This window comes from Choloepus didactylus, chromosome 18 (assembly GCF_015220235.1).
Source record: "Choloepus didactylus isolate mChoDid1 chromosome 18, mChoDid1.pri, whole genome shotgun sequence".
NCBI lineage: Eukaryota > Metazoa > Chordata > Mammalia > Pilosa > Megalonychidae > Choloepus > Choloepus didactylus.
Genome location: NC_051324.1, coordinates 41,026,225 through 41,050,670, shown reverse-complemented (window position 1 = coordinate 41,050,670; position 24,446 = coordinate 41,026,225). Strand labels below are relative to the sequence as shown.

The 24,446-nt window shown below is 35.2% G+C and overlaps 1 protein-coding gene across 1 annotated transcript in view; it reads left to right on the top strand.

Annotated features, from left to right (window-relative positions):
• Positions 1-24,446, top strand: part of STXBP4 (syntaxin binding protein 4) — a 186,704-nt gene that overhangs the window by 61,451 nt on the left and 100,807 nt on the right. The window contains exons 9-10 of the mRNA XM_037810123.1: positions 4,427-4,516; positions 6,143-6,208. Coding sequence (XP_037666051.1) covers positions 4,427-4,516; positions 6,143-6,208 — 156 coding nt within the window. The remainder of the gene's footprint in view (positions 1-4,426; positions 4,517-6,142; positions 6,209-24,446) is intronic.

The window sequence follows — 24,446 nt, the reverse complement described above, 5'->3', positions numbered from 1 at the left end:
CATACAGTCCTACACCTGCTGCTGGCACAAGCTTACTCTCAGGAAAGGCAAGGTTGGCACCCACACTTAGCAATACTCTAAATGTAGCAACAGAAGACTGTAGTCCATCATAACATCATGGCTTTCCCAGACTGGTTAAGTATCATGAATGGATTACATTAAAAACACAGAGAGAACACCATAATTTCTCTAAAGCAGAGTTCTTACTCTTTGGACTTTCATTAAGTGAACGTAGTGGGTTGCAACCACCATATTAAAAGCTGAAATAGAATAAAATGGAAAATATCAAAGTGAATACTGAATCATGTGTGATAATGGTAAGTATTGCTTCACTTATCCTGGGTCAAAGTGTAAATTGTAGTTCTCACTCTGTGTAGCAGTAAAAAAGCATTGATAGCTACTTCCTAAAAGATTCGCCTATAATACATCAAATATGTATTGAACAACTACAGGGTGTATGGCATCATGTTGGGTGCTGCAGTCCATGTTATTAAAATAAATGAAAGTCGGCCATTCCTCAAGGAACTTACATTAGAGTAGAAGGAAAAGTCAAATAAACACATATTTATAGTAAAGAATGCATCGTGTGATAAGGGCCAAGATAATTACATTAAACAGAGCATAGAGCATTCAGACAGTTGGCATTTGAGTGTGCTTTGCAGAATAAATAGGATTCTTTCTCGTCCAGAGGAGAACAGAGAGTTGTTAAGAGTGTTGGTGTGAAAAAAAAAATGTTATGGTAAACAAAGAGTAGTCTACTTTTTTATAAAGATAATTGAGTATATATGGGGCAGTGATGAAATTCAGACCTGAAACAGTAAATATCAAAGTAGAAGTTTGTATTTTACTCAGCAAACAGTGAGGAAACATTGAGGACAATAGTGACATGGTCAAAGTGATATTTTACAAAGAATAATCTTATAATAGTGTTGGTTACTTTGGAAGGGAATGAAACTAGTGGTAGTCAGTGGTAGGTAGGAAATTAGATCGGAGATTATGGAATGAATCCAAATAAAGGATAATAAAGAACTAGACTATGTTGAGGGTAGGGAGAATGGGAAAGAAAGGAGAGAGCGAGCTATGGTACTTGCCAAAAGCAGTAACAACAACAAATATGTCATCAATAGAACTTGCTGACCACTGGATGTGAGAACCAAGGGACAAGAGATAAGGCTGATTCCAAGGTTTTGATCAGGATGATTAAGAATATGGTGATAAATAAACAAATAAAAAGGTCTTATTCAGAGTGGAGAGAATGATGAGTTGTATTTTAGAGAAAGTAAGTTCAAGATGCTGGTGGGTATAAATAACCAAAAGGCAGATGGAAGTAAGGAACTGGACACCTGGAGATTGATTTGAAGGATGGTAGTTGAAACCATGGTAGTGAACCAGACCACTCAGGGAGGACATATATAGAAAATGGGGGAAAGAGACAAACTGGCAGAACTCAGCCCCCATTTAAGGAATAGAAATGAAAAATAAGTCATTGGAAACAATCTTAAGTTTTCAGCAGTGTAGGTGAGGTTGTAGAATATCGCAAACCAAGAGAAGAGAAAATTTTTAGAAAAAAGGTGTGAGCAATATTATACATAACCAAGAAATTAAGAAAGTTGATGGTGGGTGTTTGTTTTGCCAAATAGCAGGTTTATTGGTGACATTGCAAATAATTATTTCAGAAATGTGAGGATGAGAGGAAAGATATGTAAACCAGATTAAAGTATGTAAAAGCAGTGAGCATGGGAAATGAAAAAAGAAAAGAGAATGAGTACACAGAAATGTTTAGGTGACTGAGATGTTATAGTCACACACAATTGTATTAAAAAAGAAAGTCATTTCATGGGTTCCTATTGGAAGGCCTTACTCTTATCAATAAAATGAGACGGAAACAGATTTTTCTTTTGTTCTGGATTTAAGGTAAATTGAAGTTGGGGAATGTGGAGAACTGGTACAAATCAAGTAACTTAATAATTGTGGATCAACAGTGAAAAGAGAGTTTAGCTCAGACCTAGTTAGCACAGTACAATTAACCTCCTTCAGATACCTTTTGGTATCTGCAGAAAGAGACTTAAAGAGTATGAATGATTTACCAGGTGTTGCAGCTCTAACAAGAAGTCAGAGGGGACAGCATTGCAAATATTATCATGAGGGCTTGGCAGAAAAGAGATGTGGACGATAAAAAGGATGCAGTCCAAGAGTTGGTGGTGGCTTTGAAACTGGTAATCTTCCTGGAATCGCTGGAGTTAAGTAGAGTTCATTTTCATTTGTTGTACCACATAACTACAGCGTAGTTGAGGTATAGTGGAATAGAACCATGTAAACAGTCTGCACAAAGGGGCTTTCAAAGAATTCAAAAGTAGTATCCTATGGCCAGTTCTCCGGGTACCAGTTTTTGCTGCTTAGTCCAATTTTAGCAGTAGCTTAAAAACGTGTATTTAAAAGGTCGTAATTTGTTCAGTCTAGTGTTTTGCCTCCCAGAATGGTACCACGTGAACTTTTATGTATTGTTTACCTACAGGATAAGTTCAAAAGTTTATGATCACATCCTTACAAACCAATCCATAATTTCTTTTAGTAAATTGTTATAACTCTGTTAACCTACAATCTTATTTAAGCTTTTATTGAATTCAGCTTATTTCGCTACTTGGGAGAACAAGGTATGATAGGCCCATCCTAATGTTGAATAGCAGTATTTCCCAGCTTTGTAGGTATTAGTCCCTGAAATATTACAAAAAATAAATAAATAAATAAAAATAAGGAATAATGGAGGGGGGGATTATAATATAGTCAAGTAATTTGAGGAAATGCAACAAGCTCTTATATTAGATTTCCTTTTTGGGTATTCAAAATGCATTTTAGCATATTAAGGCTGTTGTAAGAAAGTTAACTTTTTGTAAATCCTGCATTTCTCAAACTTATATGACCACATGAACCAACACCATCCCAAATTTGCTTTTGCACAAAACTAATAACCTTTATAACACAATTTGGGAAGTACTGTTATATTTGAAAATGTGTTCAAAACTAATCTAAAACAGTGTAGGAATGAATTCTTGTGAGTGTGTGAGTGTATGTGTGTGTACTTTTAAGAGAGCAGGGTAACAAAAACAGGTTGAGAAAATAAAATTATTCCCCAAAGCAAATGTGGCAGGGTGAAAGGAACCAGTAATGTTTAGAAAATAAATTTCCCCCAAAACTTTCAGAATGACTCCCACTTTAGTTATTCTAGGATTTGGAAAACAGACCTGATTTTATGCTAGCCATGTGATTTTTATTGAGTAATTGGGAAAAAAATCAAACTATGATATCAGACTTCTGTGGGAATCCTGGAATTGCCACTCACGAGCTGCTAAACCTTAGTCAAGTTACTAACTTTTATGAACCTTTATTTCTTCATCTGTAAATTGAAGACAGGGTTATTATAAGATGATATTGAGTATATATTTAGGTATATAGAGATATAGATAGTGCTTTACAGTGTATTCGTACACAGTAATTTCCCAATAAATGGTTGATATTATTATTTTGATTATTTTTTCCTGTTCAGCATTTACCTCTCCAATCTGAAGAACCCTGCTTTAAGGCTACCTTTTCTAACAACCCCTTTCTTCTCCACATCTTTAGGTCTTCTTTAATTTCTTTCAGCAGTGTTTTGTAGCTTTCGGTAAATAAATCCTTCCCTTCCTTGGTTAAATTTATTCCTAGGAATTATATTCTTTTAGACGCTATTATGAATAGAATCATTGTTTTTTAATTTTCATTTTGTAATGTTCTTTACTGGGGTATAGAAACACAACTAATTTTTGTGTGTTAATCCTACAACTTTGCTGATTTGTTTATTAGCTCTAGTAATTTTCTTGTGGATTCTTTGGGATTTTCTACATAAGGCTCATGTTGTCATCTTCAAATACAGATAGTTTTCCTTCTTTTCTAATTAGGATGACTTTTATTCCACATAATCCTTGTAATCAATAAAATCTACTTAGATGGGCTCTCGTGTAAACCGTACTGGTTGATAATTTCTAGAATTTTCTTAGCCTTAGTTACAGCAGCACTTGGAGTAAATGTCTTCGGGAATAGTTTATGTTGATAACTCTTCAAGTTGTTTACATTATAAACAGTCTTGGAATTTGGGCTCTTAAGGGAAATTATATTCTTAAAATAAGAATCATAAAGGTGATAGCAGAGTATGTATTACTTATAATCATCTAAATGCTGTTATAAGTAAAAACACTGTAAGATTAATCTTAAATTAATAAAGTTGCCCCAGATTAATTTAATATTTTATTTAATCAAATGACTGCCAAGTAAGAGACTGAAATTTGTTTTTAGAATGCAAGAGCCCTAAGACTAGTCAAAAGGATTTTCGGTTAGTTTTCATAATTAGCATCTAATGCATAACTTTTCTCTTATATTTCAATGTTGACAGCTTCTTCCCTGTGATTCTTCAGAAGCAGATGAAATGGAAAGGCTTAAGCGTGAGAGAAATGATGCCTTGGAAGAAGTGAATACACTTAAGGTAATCTCCACTTTAGCTTCTTTATATTTTCTTCAGAATTAAAGAAAGAAAGAAAAATATCCTTGTTGAAATCTGAAGTATTGAGCATTAGTTTTATTTTTGATAAAAGGAAATTAAGATCAAATAACTAATTTTCAAATTTCTTCAATCAGCCTTTAGAGAGTTAACATTTAAGGGGACACAGTTATTTATATTTCACAATATTCATATAAGTTTAATGCAAACAATGGTTTTGTTCATGTCTTCAGATCTGGCTATCCTCGCCCCACTTTTTTACATTGGTGGCAAGGGCAGAATTGAATGAGGAGCCCAAAAAGCAAGAGGTGGCAATTTTGGATCCCCTGATGTTCATTCGGAAATTTTTCTCTCATGTTCACAGGCATGCTCAAGGGACTATCATGTTTTACTTACATAATCTCAAATTAAGGTAGTGTAATTTAAGGGAGGAAAAAATGCACATATCCCACATATAATGTAACTTTGATGCAATTTGAGTTGCATAAAAATGAAACCAAAATAATTTGATGCCAATGGCTAATTTTTATTTGGCAAGAATGACTTTTAAAAGCATTTTTGGCTTTATTTAACTTAAAGCCATTCTGCAGAATTCACATAGCTACTGCTTTGCAAAGGTGAATGAAAATAGATGTATTTTCCATTTACTGAGGCAAAAATATAGGACAGCAACAATGAAGGTGACTTGCCAAATCATAAAAGCAAGGGAGCCAACAGTCTCTTGGCTCCTGGTCTGTTGTATGTTCATTAGATTGCTATATCATATTAATCTTCATATACCCTCATTTCACCTCTTAGACAAGAATGGCCTGAAATATACCAGAAAGCAGATTGCTTCTTATAAATATTGCACTGTTGATATGAATTTTTACCACTTAATTTAATACCCAAGCAATTCTTTTCCTCAAGTTTTTTGTAAAATGGTTCCTAAATTAGTCTTATTATTTTTTATTCATTGAATAAAAAGTGCACTTATTTGTGATATACTTAGATCATTGAATAAAAAGTGCACTTATTTGTGATATACTTAACAAGTCTGAACATTTCAGGATAAATGCCTGACTTTAAGTTCAAAGATGATAATATTTGTTTTGTATTCATAATATTCTTTGATCTTAAAAACTGTTATTTTGTATTTTGGTTATACCAGTCATGTCTTCTCTTTTATGGATAATCTTCAAGAATAAGCTAAAATTAAATTAGGAAACATAGTCAAACCAGTCTCATATGTACTCTTTAGTATTATTAGAGACTTTTATTCTAATTTGTAAAAATAATTCTTTTCAATTTGGAATCTCTTTGGCTGTGATAGCTACTACCAAAAATTTAACCAATATGTTTACAACTCTGGTCCTGCCTGATTTTTTGAGACCTCAGATTTTGAGATTTTACAAAATGGCTGATTAAGGATACAAAACATGATATAATTTTACTGTAGATAAGCAATTACTTTTAAATGGGACCTATAAAGTCAGAAAAGTGACCGGGAACTAAATATTCAAATTGTAGCAATTGGATGTTTAGGGATTCTATAAGCTTTGAAACAAATAACAAAAAGTAATACTCAGTATCTTCATAATAAGTTTTTAATTCAGTGATTTTTAAATATAGGAAAAATTATTTGAATCAGAAAGGCAAAGGAAACAATTGACAGAAGAACTCTGCAGTGTGAAACAAGTAAGTGCATGTGTTGTGTGTATATGTGTGTTTATGTGTGTGTCCATAAACATATGAGGTATGACATAAGCTAAACATATGAGGTATAATTATAAAGCAGAACTTACAGATGCAAATAAATAGTATACATCTTAAAAGTGGTCATTTTTGGAGACTGCACGTGTGCTAAACCTTTGTTACTATTGCTTAAAGAAATGTTAAAAACGCTCTTTGAAAATTGTTTTCAAAATCAGAAATCCGTGGACCAAAAATGATTAATCTCATTGCTTTTCTATTCATTTTTTTCTTTTTAATTTCCCCTTTTTTCTTTCCTTCATTTATTCATATCCCATTTCATTAAAAAAAGCAAAACAAGCAAACAAAGTTTCAAGGCACAGCATATCTTATAGTTGTTAATAATAAAAAGTGCGTTTTTATTTTACCTACTACCACATTTTTCAAAGAATATGAGGTCACTTACCGTAAAAAACAAATGCCATGGCTTTATTGTGTAATAGAAATACAAATAAGAATAGAAAGTTAAGAGAACATTGTTGGAGATAAATGGCAGTTGCCTGATTTCAAATTTCTCCTCCATCATTCCCCCTAAAAACATAAAATTGACAAGAACTGCAAATAAAACCACATTGGACCCATACCTATGCCTTTGTGACAGAGAGCACCACAGGCTTTAAGTACATGTTAATAGAGTAAAAATGAAACATTCCAACAAAGCTCCAGCAGCTTGCCTGCCACTGCAAGCCTGGGATATAGAGAGCAGAGGAGGTAAGACTTAAAAGGTTCTGTGAAAAGAGTAAGAGGAAAGCAGAGGAATTAGATGAAATACAAACAAAATCACCCCCAGAAAGAGAAAGTTCAAAAATAAATGCCAAAATACTGAACACAGGTGAGGACTTGGTGGTCTTCATCACTGGAAAGCACTTGAAAGGGTGTGCAACAGGAAGTTGCGGCGTTGGAGAAGCATTGCTTCTGGGGGAGAGTCATAGATACAGAAAAGGGGTGGTATTCCTTGGAGTCTAGGCAATGAAGGGAAAGTAAGAAATAAGAGGAGGGAAATTAAGATCCTGAAGAAGTGAAAGGGAAGCAAGACATACCATTTTTCCCCACCAACATACTCCACCACCAACAATAATATGATCCATGAGAGAAACTGCACAGAACTAACAACTCTTGGACTAAGTACTTTTTCTGTAAAATAAACAGGAGTACATAAAATTTGACCCCATTATTACAGAACTCCTGTAAAAATCAGATGTGAATTAAAGCTTTCCTACTGATAAAACTCTCCAAAACAATCCAGTGATGAAGCTGAAGAAAAACCATAACACAATACTCCAAACTCAATTAAATATCCTCAAACAATTTGGGCTGTTAAAAAATATCTCAAACGAGAAATACAAAAACTAAGAACAGAAATTGCAAAAACAAAACAACAACAACAAAAAACAGGAAGAAATGAAATGAGGGTTGATAAAACTTAGGAAAGAAATAGAAAGGAAAGACAAAATCATTCAGAAATGAAAACTAAATTGCAATGTGCTTAAAGAAGAATGGATCCAAATAAGAAGGCAGCGAAAAAAATTTGGGAAAAAAAACAAGAAAATGAAATAAAGAAGTGAAAATGTTTTCCAAGAAAGTAAATCAAAACATCTGAACAGCACTAATATTTAGAATTATAATCTAAAAAAAACTTCCCAGAAATAAAAGAAGACCTAAATCTATCATTAGGTCTTAGGGAAATTTGACCTGGAAAGATCTGAAGAGATAACTCCAGGACAAGTTCAAAGATAGTCATTTCAATACATGGTGCTGGAAAAATTGGGGGGGGGGGGGGTGTTTTGGGGGGCGGTGAAAATCTCATTCCTTACCTTATATTCTCGGAAATCTAATTCTGAATGGATTATAGATTGAAAGGTTAAGAACTGAAACTATTAAATTCTAGAAGAAAACTTCTGTGACCTTGTGTTAGGCTAATTTATCAAACATTATACCTAAAATAAATATATTTTCTTATATGTAAACTCTACTTCAGGAAAGCTATTACAAAGAAAAACTCTCACTCATCAGATTAGCAAAAATTCAAAAACTTGACAATACATTGTTAATGAGGCTGTAGGGAAACATTCATACATTGCTGGTGGAAATGCAAAATGGTACACTCCCTATGGAGGATAGTTTGGCAGTTGAATTTACATATACATTTATCCTTAAACCTGGCAATCTTACAGGAATTTACCCTGAAGATATACCTCCAATTACATGAAAATATGTATACACAACATTACTTACTTCAATATTTGTAATTGGAAAATATTGGAAACTACCTAAATCTACAAGCATAGGAGATTAATTGAATAAACTGAACTACACACAAGCAATGGAATGCTAAGCTTTTGCAAAAAAAGAATAAGGAAGATCTCTATAAAGTAATATATAGTGACTTCCAGAAGATATTATTAAGTATAAAAAGCAAAGTGCAAAAGAGCATATGTGGGGGAGGCGGGGCAAGATGGCGAACTGGTGAGCTGTATGTTTTAGTTACTCCTCCAGGAAAGAAGGTAGAAAGCCAGGATCTGCGTGGACTGGACACCACAGAGCAATCTGACTTTGGGCATACTTCATACAACACTCATGAAAACGTGGAACTGCTGAGATCAGCGAAATCTGTAAGTTTTTGTGGCCAGGGGACCCGCACCCCTCCCGGCCAGGCTCAGTCCCGTGGGAGGAGGGGCCGTCAGCTCCGGGAAGGAGAAGGGAGAACTGCAGTGGCAGCCCTTATCGGAAACTCATTCTACTGATCCAAACTCCAACCACAGGTAGACTGAGACCAGACACCAGAGAATCTGAGAGCAGCCAGCCCAGCAGAGAGGAGACAGGCATAGAAAAAAAAACAGCACGGAAAAACTCCAAAATAAAAGCGCAGGATTTTTGGAGTTCTGGTGAACATAGAAAGGGGAAGGGCAGAGCTCAGGCCCTGAGGCTCATATGCAAATCCCAAAGAAAAGCTGATCTCTCTGCCCTGTGGACCTTTCATTAATGGCCCTAATTGCTTTGTCTCTTAGCATTTCAATAACCCATTAGATCTGTGAGGAGGGCCCCCATTTTTTTTTTTTTTTGATCCTTTTTTCTTTTTCTAAAACAATTACTCTAAGAAGCCCAATACAGAAAGCTTCAAAGACTTGCAATTTGGGCAGGTCAACACAAGAGCAGAACTAAGAGAGCTCTGAGACAAAACGCAATAATCCAGTGCCTGAGAAAATTCACTAAACACCACAACTTCCCAAGAAAAGGGGGGTGTCCGCTCACAGCCATCATCCTGGAGGACAGGAAACACTCCTGCCCATCGCCAGCCCCATAGCCCAGAGCTGCCCCAGACAACCCAGTGTGATGGAAGTGCTGCAGATAACAGGCACACACCACAAAACTGGGCGTGGACATTAGCCTTCCCTGCAACCTCAATTGATTGTCCCAGAGTTGAGAAGGTGGAGCAGTGTGAATTAACAAAGCCCCATTCAGCCATCATTTCAGCAGACTGGGAGCCTCCCTACACAGCCCAGCAGCCGAGAACCGCCCTGGGGGGATGGCACTCACCTGTGACATAGCACAGTCATCCCTCAACAGAGGACCAGGGGGTGCACAGCCTGGAAGAGGGACCCACTCACAAGTCTCAGGAGCCGTATGCCAATACCAAGGACTTGTAGGTCAGTGGCAGAGACAAACTGTGGCAGGACTGAACTGAAGGATTAGACTATTGCAGCAGCTTTAAAACTCCAGGATCACCAGGGAGATTTGATTGTTAGAGCCACCCCCCCTCCCTGACTGCCCAGAAACACGCCCCATATACAGGGCGGGCAACACCAACTACACACGCAAGCTTGGTACACCAATTAGACCCCACAAGACTCACTCCCCCACTCACCACAAAGGCAAAGCAGGGGAGAACTGGCTTGTGGAGAACAGGTGGCTCGTGGACGCCACCTGCTGGTTAATTAGAGAAAGTGTACTCCACGAAGCTGTAGATCTGATAAATTACAGATAAGGACTTCAGTTGGTCTACAAATCCTAAAAGAACACTATCAAGTTAAGCAAATGCCAAGAGGCCAAAAACAACAGAAAATTATAAAGCATATGAAAAAACCAGACGATATGGATAACCCAAGCCCAAGCACACAAATCAAAAGATCAGAGGAGACACAGCACCTAGAGCAGCTACTCGAAGAACTAAAGATGAACAATGAGACCATAGTACGGGATACAAAGGATATCAAGAAGACGCTAGAAGAGCATAAAGAAGACATTGCAAGACTAAATGAAAAAATAGATGATCTTATGGAAATTAAAGAAACTGTTGACCAAATTAAAAAGATACTGGACACTCATAGTACAACACTAGAGGAAGTTGAATAACGAATCAGTGACCTCGAAGATGACAGAATGGAAAATGAAAGCATAAAAGAAAGAATGGGGAAAAAATTTGAAAAAATCGAAACGGACCTCAGGGATATGATAGATAGTATCAAACGTCCGAATATAAGACTCATTGGTGTTCTAGAAGGGGAAGAAAAGGGTAAAGGTCTAGGAAGAGTATTCAAAGAAATTGTTGGGGAAAACTTCCCAAATCTTCTAGACAACATAAATAAACAAATCATAAATGCTCAGCGAACTCCAAATAGAATAAATCCAAATAAACCCACTCCGAGACATATTCTGATCACACTATCAAACACGGAAGAGAAGGAGCAAGTTCTGAAAGCAGCAAGAGAAAAGCAATTCACCACATACAAAGGAAACAGCATAAGACTAAGTAGTGACTACTCAGCAGCCACCATGGAGGCGAGAAGGCAGTGGCACGATATATTTAAAATTCTGAGTGAGAAAAATTTCCAGCCAAGAATACTTTATCCAGCAAAGCTCTCCTTCAAATTTCAGGGAGAGCTTAAATTTTTCACAGACAAACAAATGCTGAGAGAATTTGCTAACAAGAGACTTGCCCTACTGGAGATACTCAAGGGAGCCCTACAGACAGAGAAACAAAGAAAGGACAGAGAGACTTGGAGAAAGGTTCAGTACTAAAGAGATTCGGTATGGGTACAATAAACGATATTAATAGACAGGGGAAAAATATGACAAACATAAACCAAAGGATAAGATGGCTGATTCAAGAAATGCCTTCACGGTTATAACGTTGAATGTAAATGGATTAAACTCCCCAATTAAAAGATATAGATTCGCAGAATGGATCAAAAAAAATGAACCATCAATATGTTGCATACAAGAGACTCATCTTAGACACAAGGACACAAAGAAATTGAAAGTGAAAGGATGGAAAAAAGTATTTCATGCAAGCTACAGCCAAAAGAAAGCAGGTGTAGCAATACTAATCTCAGATAAAATAGACTTTAAATGCAGGGATGTTTTGAGAGACAAAGAAGGCCACTACATACTAATAAAAGGGGCAATTCAACAAGAAGAAATAACAATCATAAATGTCTATGCACCCAATCAAGGTGCCACAAAATACATGAGAGAAACACTGGCAAAACTAAAGGAAGCAATTGATGTTTCCACAATAATTGTGGGAGACTTCAACACATCACTCTCTCCTATAGATAGATCAACCAGACAGAAGACCAATAAGGAAACTGAAAACCTAAACAATCTGATAAATGAATTAGATTTAACAGACATATACAGGACATTACATCCCAAATCACCAGGATACACATACTTTTCTAGTGCTCATGGAACTTTCTCCAGAATAGATCATATGCTGGGACATAAAACAAGCCTCAATAAATTTAAAAAGATTGAAATTATTCAAAGCACATTCTCTGACCACAATGGAATACAATTAGAAGTCAATAACCATCAGAGACTTAGAAAATTCACAAATACCTGGAGGTTAAACAACACACTCCTGAACAATCAGTGGGTTAAAGAAGAAATAGCAAGAGAAATTGCTAAATATATAGAGACGAATGAAAATGAGAACACAACATACCAAAACCTATGGGATGCAGCAAAAGCAGTGCTAAAGGGGAAATTTATAGCACTAAACGCATATATTAAAAAGGAAGAAAGAGCCAAAATCAAAGAACTAATGGATCAATTGAAGAAGCTAGAAAATGAACAGCAAACCAATCCTAAACCAAGTAGAAGAAAAGAAATAACAAGGATTAAAGCAGAAATAAATGACATAGAGAACAAAAAAACAATAGAGAGGATAAATATCACCAAAAGTTGGTTCTTTGAGAAGATCAACAAGATTGACAAGCCCCTAGCTAGACTGACAAAATCAAAAAGAGAGAAGACCCATATAAACAAAATAATGAATGAAAAAGGTGACATAACTGCAGATCCTGAAGAAATTAAAAAAATTATAAGAGGATACTATGAACAACTGTATGCCAACAAACTGGATAATGTAGAGGAAATGGACAATTTCCTGAAAACATATGAACAACCTAGACTGACCAGAGAAGAAATAGAAGACCTCAACCAACCCATCACAAGCAAAGAGATCCAATCAGTCATCAAAAATCTTCCCACAAATAAATGCCCAGGGCCAGATGGCTTCACAGGGGAATTCTACCAATCTTTCCAGAAAGAACTGACACCAATCTTACTCAAACTCTTTCAAAACATTGAAGAAAATGGAACACTACCTAACTCATTTTATGAAGCTAACATCAATCTAATACCAAAACCAGGCAAAGATACTACAAAAAAGGAAAACTACCGGCCAATCTCCCTAATGAATATAGATGCAAAATCCTCAAAAAATACTTGCAAATCGTATCCAAAGACACATTAAAAAAATCATACCCCATGACCAAGTGGGGTTCATTCCAGGCATGCAAGGATGGTTCAACATAAGAAAATCAATCAATGTATTACAACACATTAAAAATTCAAAAGGGAAAAATCAAATGATCATCTCAATAGATGCTGAAAAAGCATTTGACAAAATCCAACATCCGTTTTTGATAAAACACTTCAAAAGGTAGGATTTGAAGGAAACTTCCTCAATATGATAAAGAGCATATATGAAAAACCCACAGACAGCATAGTGCTCAATGGTGAGAGACTGAAAGCCTTCCCTCTAAGATCAGGAACAAGACAAGGATGCCCGCTGTCACCACTGTTATTCAACATTGTGCTGGAAGTGCTAGCCAGGGCAATCCGGCAAGACAAAGAAATAAAAGGCATCCAAATTGGAAAAGAAGTAAAACTGTCATTGTTTGCAGATGATATGATCTTATATCTGGAAAACCCTGAGAAATCGACGATACAGCTACTAGAGCTAATAAACAAATATAGTGAAGTAGCGGGATACAAGATTAATGCCCATAAGTCAGTAATGTTTCTATATGCTAGAAATGAACAAACTGAAGAGACACTCAAGAAAAAGATACCATTTTCAATAGCAACTAAAAAAATCAAGTACCTAGGAATAAACTTAACCAAACATGTAAAAGACCTATACAAAGAAAACTACATAACTCTACTAAAAGAAATAGAAGGGGACTTAAAAGTTGGAAAAATATTCCATGTTCATGGATAGGAAGGCTAAATGTCATTAAGATGTCAATTCTACCCAAACTCATCTACAGATTCAATGCAATCTCAATCAAAATCCCAACAACCTGCTTTGTAGACTTGGAAAAGCTAGTTATCAAATTTATTTGGAAAGGGAAGATGCCTCGAATTGCTAAAGACACTCTAAAAAAGAAAAACGAAGTGGGAGGACTTACACTCCCTGACTTTGAATCTTATTATAAAGCCACAGTTGTGAAAACAGCATGGTACTGGCACAAAGATAGACATATAGATCAATGGAATTCAATTGAGAATTCGGAGATAGACCCTCAGATCTATGGCCGACTGATCTTTGATAAGGCCCCCAAAGTCACTGAACTGAGTCATAATCGTCTTTTCAACAAATGGGGCTGGGAGAGTTGGATATCCATATCCAAAAGAATGAAAGTGGACCCCTACCTCACACCCTACACAAAAATTAACTCAAAATGGACGAAAGATCTCAATATAAAAGAAAGTACCATAAAACTCCTAGAAGATAACGTAGGAAAACATCTTCAAGACCTTGTATTAGGCGGCCACTTCCTAGACTTTATACCCAAAGCACAAGCAACAAAAGAAAAAATAGATAAATGGGAACTCCTCAAGCTTAGAAGTTTCTGCACCTCAAAGGAATTTCTCAAAAAGGTAAAGAGGCAGCCAACTCAATGGGAAAAAATTTTTGGAAACCATGTATCTGACAAAAGACTGATATCTTGCATATATAAAGAAATCCTACAACTCAATGACAGTAGTACAGACAGCCCAATTATAAAATGGGCAGAAGATATAAAAAGACAATTCTCTGAAGAGGAAATACAAATGGCCAAGAAACACATGAAAAAATGTTCAGCTTCACTAGCTATTAGGGAGATGCAAATTAAGACCATAATGAGATACCATCTAACACCGATTAGAATGGCTGCCATTAAACAAACAGGAAACTACAAATGCTGGAGGGGATGTGGAGAAATTGGAACTCTTATTCATTGTTGGTGGGACTGTATAATGGTTCAGCCACTCTGGAAGTCAGTCTGGCAGTTCCTTAGAAAACTAGATACAGAGTTACCATTCGATCCAGGGATTGCACTTCTCGGTATATACCCTGAAGATCGGAAAGCAGTGACACGAACAGATATCTGCACGCCAATGTTTATAGCAGCATTATTCACAGTTGCTAAGAGATGGAAACAACCCAAATGTCCTTCAGCAGATGAGTGGATAAATAAAATGTGGTATATACACACGATGGAATACTACACGGCAGTAAGAAGGAACGATCTCGTGAAACATATGACAACATGGATGAACCTTGAAGACATAATGCTAAGCGAAATAAGCCGAGCACAAAAAAAGAAATATTATATGCTACCACTAATGTGAACTTTGAAAAATGTAAAACAAATGGTTTATAATGTAGAATGTAGGGGAACTAGCAATAGAGAGCAATTAAGGAAGGGGGAACAATAATCCAAGAAGAACAGATAAGCTATTTAACGTTCTGGGGATGCCCAGGAGTGACTATGGTCTGTTAATTTGTGATGGATATAGTAGGAACAAGTTCACAGAAATGTTGCTATATTAGGTAACTTTCTTGGGGTAAAGTAGGAACATGTTGGAAGTAAAGCAGTTATCTTAGGTTAGTTGTCTTTTTCTTACTCCTTTATTATGGTCTCTTTGAAATGTTCTTTTATTGTATTTTTTTTTTTTTAATTTTTTTTTCATGCAGTTGATTTAAAAAAAAAAAGTTAAAAAAAAAAAACACGAAAAAAATATGTAGAGTCCCCTTGAGGAGCCTGTGGAGAATGCAGGGGTATTGGTCTACCCCACCTCGATGGTTACTAACATGACCACAGACATAGGGGACTGATGGTTTGATGGGTTGAGCCCTCTACCATAGGTTTTACCCTTGGGAAGATGGTTACTGCAAAGGAGAGGCTAGGCCTCCCTATGATTGTGCCTAAGAGCCTCCTCCTGAATGCCTCTTTGTTGCTCAGATGTGGCCCTCTCTCTCTACCTAAGCCAACTTGAAAGGTGAAATCACTGCCCTCCCCACTACGTGGGATCAGACACCCAGGGGAGTGAATCTCCCTGGCAACGTGGAATATGACTCCTGGGGAGGAATGTAGACCTGGCATCGTGGGACAGAGAACATCTTCTTGACCAAAAGGGGGATGTGAAAGGAAATGAAATAAGCTTCAGTGGCAGAGAGATTCCAAAAGGACCCGAGAGGTCACTCTGGTGGGCACTCTTACACACAATTTAGAGAACCCTTTTTAGGTTCCAAAGAATTGGGTTAGCTGGTGGTGGATACCTGAAACTATCAAACTGCAACCCAGAACCCGTGAATCTCAAAGACAATTGTATAAAAATGTAGCTTATGAGGGGTGACAGTGGGATTGGGAAAGCCATGAAGACCACACTCCACTTTGTCTAGTTTATGGATGGATGAGTAGAAAAATAGGGGAAGGAAACAAACAAACAAACAGACAAAGGTACCCAGTGTTCTTTTTTACTTCAATTGCTCTTTTTCACTCTAATTATTATTCTTGTTATTTTTGTGTGTGTGCTAATGAAGGTGTCAGGGATTGATTTAGGTGATGAATGTACAACTATGTAATGGTACTGTGAACAATCGAATGTACGATTTGTTTTGTATGACTGCGTGGTATGTGAATATATCTCAATAAAATGAAGATTAAAAAAAGAGCATATGTGGTGTGCTACCTTCTATAACAAGGAAAATTTAAGAATGCATATATCAAAAAGAACCAAAGGTAGGATAAACTAGACAGCAGTGAAGACTGGTTACCCACAACATTGTTGGAAAAGTTACAGGAGGGAGTGATACCTCTCTGAGAATCCCTTTTATATGGTTTTAACTTTTGGATTCATTCTCATGTTCTACCCATTCAAAACAATAGAAGGAAATCAATAAAGATAGGAAAGGGAAAAGAAGCCTAAAACCAAAAGCAAATGGAAACAAAGAAATCCAATTGAATTTCAAATGAATGCCATAGTCAAGCTAAAGGAAGAACAAAAGAACCAATTCAAGTAACTCATGAACACAGTATTTGTTGTGTCTTTGGCAGGTTGTGGTTGAATGGGGAAAAAATAGCAAAGAAATCCTGAACTTTTTCTAATTTTTCTTTGGTTTCTTTTTGTTTTGTTTTGTTTTGTTTTTGTTATTTAGTAGTGTGGACAGAGCATTTCTGGAACAATTTAGCTGTAGTGTAGGTCTGAGCAAACGATGATGATTGTTGTTCGGAACCAGATCTCTAAGAAAAAGCAGACTTAGAAAGATAAAATGAAGGCAGGCAAGAAAGATAGACTGGAATGGTAGGTATCACAATGAATGCATGATTTCTAGAATATGTATGTGCATGTGTATATGTACGTTTATGTGCACGTGTGTATATATGTGTGCATGTGTGTATGTGAATGTGTATGTGTCATGTGCATGTATTCCCTAGCTCTGTCAGCTGAAAGAACCAAGAAGCAAACACCCCCATCGCAATGAGCAAATAGTATATTTAGTGCCCAGATACCACAACCCACTAATTGGAATCCAGGCTCCTTGGAAAAGTGACTGATTCGAGGGCTGGGGGAGAGTAAGTGCAAGATGAGCCTGGAACATATTAGGCCAGAAAATAGGGACATGCTTAGCAAATGACAGGAGTATGTCACAAGGAACCAGGTTGAAGGAGCTCCCACTAGCCAAATCTGGGATAATTTTAGCTCCAAAATAATTTAGTACAGTAAAGAATTACAAAGCACTGAAAAATCTTTAATTCATGAATCCATACCAATAGGTTAATGGGGAGAAAGGAGGGCTCTTACTTATAGGAGAATGTCGAATGCTGGTTGGTGACTATGGAGGGGCAACTAGAGTTGGGAAATCATCATTTTGCATCCATTTTAGTAAAGACTTGGTCAGGCAACAAACATCAGGTATTAAATCTAGGGGAGATTTAGGATAAAGAGCAGAATATTTTAAAGTATCTCTATAAATTACCTTATTAATTTCAAGGTAAAAATAGTAATTATACAGTAGAGAAATGAGACAATACCTTAACCAGTGATAAAATGAAGAACAGATGAAAATTGTGAAACTCCAAAATATGATACCCTGAAAAGGACTGAACATCACCAATGTAGTATTCTGGCCAAAATGAGTAACCTGAATCTATGAGGAGACATCAAACAAACCCAAAATAAGGGCAAGTTTTATTTAAAAAAAAAAAAAGGTGTGGCAGATGTATGTGTGTGTATGAAGGGGCTGTATTCTTCAGGGATAGCAACACCATGAAAAGTAAAGGCTGTAGAATGTTCTAGATTAAAGGAGGGTAAAGAGACTTGAAAACTAAATCCAAAATCTGATCCTAGACTAGGCCCTATACTGAAGGGAAGTAGGTACTGTAAAGGACATTTTGGGCAGTTGACAAAATTGGAACAAAGATGTTAGATTTGATAAAAGTTTTGAATAAATATTAAATTTCCTGAATATGATAACTGTACTCTGATTATATAAGAGAAAATCCCTTCTTAGGAAATATGCTGAAATTTTTAGGGATAAATGGCCATAAGGCATGTAACTTAACCTCAAATGGTTTAGAAAAATGGTTAAGAAAAAACTTCTGTGTATTTGATAGGTAGGTGGGTAGTAGGTAGGTATTCAGGTAGTAGTTAGGTAAGAAGTAAATAGGTAGACAGATAGTATGTAAAATCTTAGTGACAACAACCTGTAAATGTCAGTGGATTAAGAATACTTTATTTCTCCTTCATGAACATGTTGGCCAAAGTGTGAATTTGGTGAATTAGGTGAAACTGGATTAAGGGTGTAAGGATGTTCTTTGTACTGTTTTTATTCTTGCAACTTTTTTTATGTTTGAAATTATTTCCAATTCAGAGCTTTAAAAAAGTCATTTTGGGGGTCCAATTTTCAGATGCCTATTTAAATGACATATTTTTGTATTTTTGTTGATATGCCATTTTATTTCTTTCAAGTATCTTCTATACTTGCAGCAGCTATCAATTTGTGTAGGTAGCCAAGCCTTTTATGTTTTAATATTTCTTTGAGTCCCAAAAGTGGACATTTATAATTCTACTTTGTTAATTTTTACATGTAGGATAAATTAAAGATTTTTTTCTTCTACTTTTAATTTTAAAAAATTTTCTCCTAAATACCTGAAATTTGTAAGTGTTAAAAAAATCAAGTATGCCTGATAAAATAATAATTACATTAAGAGCTGATGTAAGACATTAAAGAAAAAGAGCAGTTTTGCATTCTTTTTCTAGCAATACCTACTTTTTCCACATGAGGCCCTCCTGTATTTATTTCTCTGAGTTAGTTTCTGCTATTAAGGAAGGTCAGCTCTGCATGAATAAATAATCTAGGATTAATCTGTATCAGAATTTAATCTTTTCTGTAGGGAAAGATGGGACATAGATTAAAAAAAAAATTAAACAGGAGAGAATCTTATGTGATAGACAGTGAATTGGCATAAGGATAATGGGCTTTGGAAGCAGACCAGCTAGGTTTATATCTTGCCCTGCTACTTGTTAGCTTTTGACCTTGGGAAAATTGCTTCATCTTTTTAAGTCTTAGTTTCCTCATCTATAAAATGGGTTTGATAATAGGATCCTTCGCAAGAGTGTTGGAAATAGCAATATAATATACATAGTATATAATTTATATAGCACATAATGAACATTGAACAAATATTAACTGTTACGTATTGTTATAAATAGCTGTAGTTCAGAAGAGAAAATATTAAGTGCTGTAAAAAAGGTAGAATTGATTTGCTTTAACCATTTAATTTGAAGGAGAAAAAAACTATTTTGGGCTGGGGAAATAAGGGGACTTTTCATAGGGAAGGTGAAATGTGAGCTGGGTTGGACATAGAAAGAGAAGAGCCTTCCATTCAGAGGAAACAACATGAAAAACATGGTATGAAAGGGAAAAGCTTGTCTGTAGAGTCAAAATAGGCCTTCTTTTGGATGCCAATTTTACTGTTATTTGTCTTTGCATCTTCGCCTCTAAAGAAGTGATACTATCCAGCTTACAATTTGTTCATAGAACTTGAAATGATGTCTTTAAAAGCCTACAACTGTCAGACATATAGTAGATTTGTAATTGATTTATATCATTTTATCATTGCCATCATCATTTCAAGAATGAGGAGAGCACTGAGCACATAGGGGGAATGTGAAGATAAAGGTATTAGGAAATTACATTTAGGTGTGTATGTTGGGGTCAAAGCATATGGATACTTGGAAACCAATCTAAACTTTGAGGATTCCCTTTCTCTCACACTTCACATCCAAGTTGTTGACTCTATATTAAAAAAAAAAACAAAACTCAAGAATCTTAACCACTTTTCACTAGCTCCATCATGAGTCTAAGCCACCATCATCTCCTGCCTGTTATTATGGCTTCCTACGAGATCACCCTGCTTTTACCCTTGCCCTTGACCCTCTACGGTCTAACCTCAACAGAGCAGCCAAAAAGATCCTTTAAAATCTAAGTCAGAACTTTTCAGGACTTTCCATCTCACAGTAAAAGCCAAAATCCCACAAGTAGAAGCCTACAAGTAAATTCCAAAGCCTTTGAGGGCCTGTGCCATCTGCCTCCAACTCACCTTTCCCACTCTCCTCTCACCTCAATAAACTCATCTCTTACCACTCCCCACTTCCCCAACTATTTGCTCCAGTTCTTTTGCACTTCCTTACACTATCACTCCACTAATCCCCCCAACCCTCTGTGTTTGGGGTGGGTTTTGTTGTTGTTGTTGTTTTTTCTTATGATTGCTTTCTAACGTGCTATATAATTTACTTGTTATGTTTTTACCCATTATCTATAACCCTCAATTTTGAGGTAAGCTTCACAAAGGTAGCCATCTTTGGTTTGCTTTCTGATTTATCTTGAGCATCTAGAACAATAACTGGCACAGAGTAGGTACTCAGTAAGTATTTGGTAAACGAATGAAGAGGCAAATACAGAATATATATACTTGAAGAAGACCAATCTGTTAGCAGGTTGGGAAGCAACTGAAGATCAGATAACAGGCTGTAGTAATAATAGAAATGTAATGGCGGCCACATACGTTTTGTTAAATTTCCTAGTCGCCACACTTTTAAGAGTAAAAAGAAAAAAGTGAAATTAACTTCAATACAGTTTATTTAGTCCACAAAATCTAAAATATTATCATTTAACATGCAATAATATTTTAAAATTCCTTGATTTTACATTTTTTTTTTACTATATCTTTGAAATCTAATGTTATTTTACATGTATAGTAAATTTCAATTTGGACACTAAATTCTCATTAGACATACTGGATTTTCAATTGGATTTCATAAAATTAACAGTTGAAAAAGCAGATTCACATACCCAAGTTGTTCCAGACATACTTTAAAGTTTCCAGTAACTGCACTGAATATCAAAAATAATTTTCTTTTCATATTTATATTGACAATGACAAAATTTTTTCATCGTTTTTTAGAAGAATTGATTTGTCTTTGAAGCAAAATCATTTCTAAAAACTATGTCCAAGTTAACTATAATTACTAACTCTTGTGTCAGTTTAGTGTTTTTAACATCAGATTCAAAGAGGTATCACATAAAGTGAAAACAGCCCCAAATTTATTAGCATCAACAGAGCATACTTCAAATTTTTTTTTAGCTTTGTAGCATTTTCAGGACACTATCGATAATAAAAATTTATACATTGAGTTATGGTAGAAAAATGTGTCATCATTATTACTGATTTCTGTTCTGAAAAGTTTCAATGTCAGTATAAATTCTCACACTTATCTAGTTTAACCAGTAGTCTTTTCCTTTCCATGGATCTTAAAACTTAGTTCATTCATATGCAAATGTGTTATCAATGAGAAAATGTAAATCAGACTTTTTTTGTGTTTTATTATTGACTATCAGGATGGTATTCCTTTTGTTTAAAGAAAATATTGAATTAGAGTTAAAAGTACAATAAATATTTGTAAAACTCTACCACAACTCAGTCAAGGAGCATTGATAAAGAATACAGGGTCATTAAATGCATTGTCTTTTATTTATTTAATAGTTCTATAAATTGGCAATGATTCATAGAATTTGCACATATGTACTGAATGATGTTAACAGCTGGATCCAAGACCCTTTCCAAAGCCAAGCACAAATATTTTCACTATGTAGCATACAATGATATGAAACAATAAAAAAAACATTAGGCTCTTGTTTTAAAATTTCAATCTGGATTTTTAACCCTAAACATAGCTAGAGTACCACTTAACATGATAAAAACTTTATTTCATATCTAGCTAAAATTCTTATTTGACAGATGTAAAAGAGTCATAGTATCTTTTCATTTTTTTAAGCTGCAAATTGACAAATTTTGTCATAAATTTGGAAGGTCTTTGAGACAAAATGTGCCCAAAGTATGAATTAGGTAGTTTCTCCTCTAGTGTATGGCTCATCTCAAGCTAAAGAAAGTACTTGCAGTTTTTCAAATTTTGAGTCAATTGATCACTGATATTGTTAGAAAGTTCTTGTATTCTTCTATAGGCATTTGTTTTGTGGTATAATTAAAGATCTTTCATTTTTTGGTAAAATACTTTTTCTAGTTTTTCTTCGTAATTTTCTAACAAAATTACCATAATTGAAATGACCATCTGAAACCTATTTACTGTTTGTGCAAGAATCTAAGCTGTTTTATAGCTGGCCAGAGTTACAAATGTTGAATATTTAATTCTGATTTTGGGTGACTAATTTCATTGTAATAATTTTTGGGGGGCTGTTAAGAGAAAACTCCTTATCAAGTTCACTATGCATTTACAAAAACATCTCTTAATATTGCTCGCTTGTTATATGTTTAAATTTTTTTACCCAACAAACAGCTGTTTTGTTTTGCTCTGCCACAGCAAACTGCAATTGCCATTCATTATGAAATTTGCAACATACCTTCTTCTAGTTTCTTTTGTTCTCTGTTGTTGAGGTCATATTACCAGCTAATTGATCTCCACTTTATTCTCTGTCAGTAATATGACTACACTTTGAATTTAAAAATGTGTCCATAAATTAAACTTAACTGCCAAATATGAATTATATAGCTATCACTGTAACTTAGGCTGTCTGCATAAAATATTTGTATAAGCATATTGTTACATTGTTGTGTAACAAAAGAAGCAGTATTTGAATTGAATTCATTCATTGACACTGACCGTATTATCATTTATGTGTTTGATACTCAAATGACTCACATACCTCAACAACACACTGCAATTCAACAATACCTTAAATAATGCAATGATTGAAGTAAAATGAGGTCCTACCAAAATAATAACTTTTTATAATGGAAAAATATTTTATACTTCTCCATTATTTAAATTTAAATGTAAACTAATTAAAATTAAATAAAATTAAAAATTCAATTCCTCATATCATACCTACATTTCAAGGGCTCAGTAACGACACATGGCTAGTAGCTACTACAGTGGACAGTGCTGATCTAGAACTCTACATCCTGGTAGGGTGTTCAGCAACACATGGAACTTAGATATACATGGTCTCAGGTCCAACCCCAGACCTACTGAATCAATCTGCATTTAACAAGTCTTCAGGTTATTTGCACTCTGAAATGTAAGATATGCTTGTCCAACTACTTGGCAATGGAGGATTTAACTGGGTAGTAGTAATGGGAACATACCAAAGGGACCAGTGTGAAAAATACAATGGGGATAAAGTCAACCAGACTTAACAATGATATAATGTGCAGTAATCAGCAGAGAGAGCAGTCAAGGCTTTGTGATTTCATGATTGAGAGGACTATAGTGATGCAATTAACAAAATAGGAGAAATGAGATTAAGAGTAAAGATATTTTCATTCACAGTATTGTTTAATGTTTAGTTTCTAGTTTTAGCAAAAATAAAATATCTTTATGTTTCTATATACATAGTGAAACACTATTTGTTTGAGAAATACACACTTGTAAAAAACTGACTACTTAAAAGGACCCTAAAATCTGTCCCTTTTTTGTATGCAATATATGCAATGTGTTGACCATGCATACCATTCAGCTTCTCTTATGTATGTAGAATATTATTATGTTAATAGGCTTTGGGTAATACAGACTTATTGTTAATGAAAGAGTTCCTATGCTTTAGTGAAAAGACTCTACTGCATTTTTCCAAGGATTAATTTCCTTGTTCACGTAACAAGTCTCTTTAAAATTACAAGTAGAGAGTAAGAGCATGTAACTCTTCTCTTAAAGACTTCATAACCAGAAACTTGAGTTGTATGAAATTTGGCAAAGTTCTCTTCCCTTGGGTTTGCTACTCTTTGAAGGATCTTTACATGAAGTCAATATGGTACTAATACTTAGACCATAAAAATCATTTAAACCCATACGTAACCTAATTATTAAATCACCACTGGATTGATTTTCTTATTTTTTTAATGATTTTCTGATTTTCAATTTTTTTTCCAATAATGGTTGCCAGTTGCTTCCCAAGGGAGAAGAGAAACACAATTTGATATCCTTTATTCTCTCCCTTATATTCTTTTAATTTAATTATTTTGAGACAGTGGCCCAATCCTGAAAACAGAATAATCTCTTCTTTTGGAGATGAGCTATTTTAAATTACAGAAATTTATTTATTTAT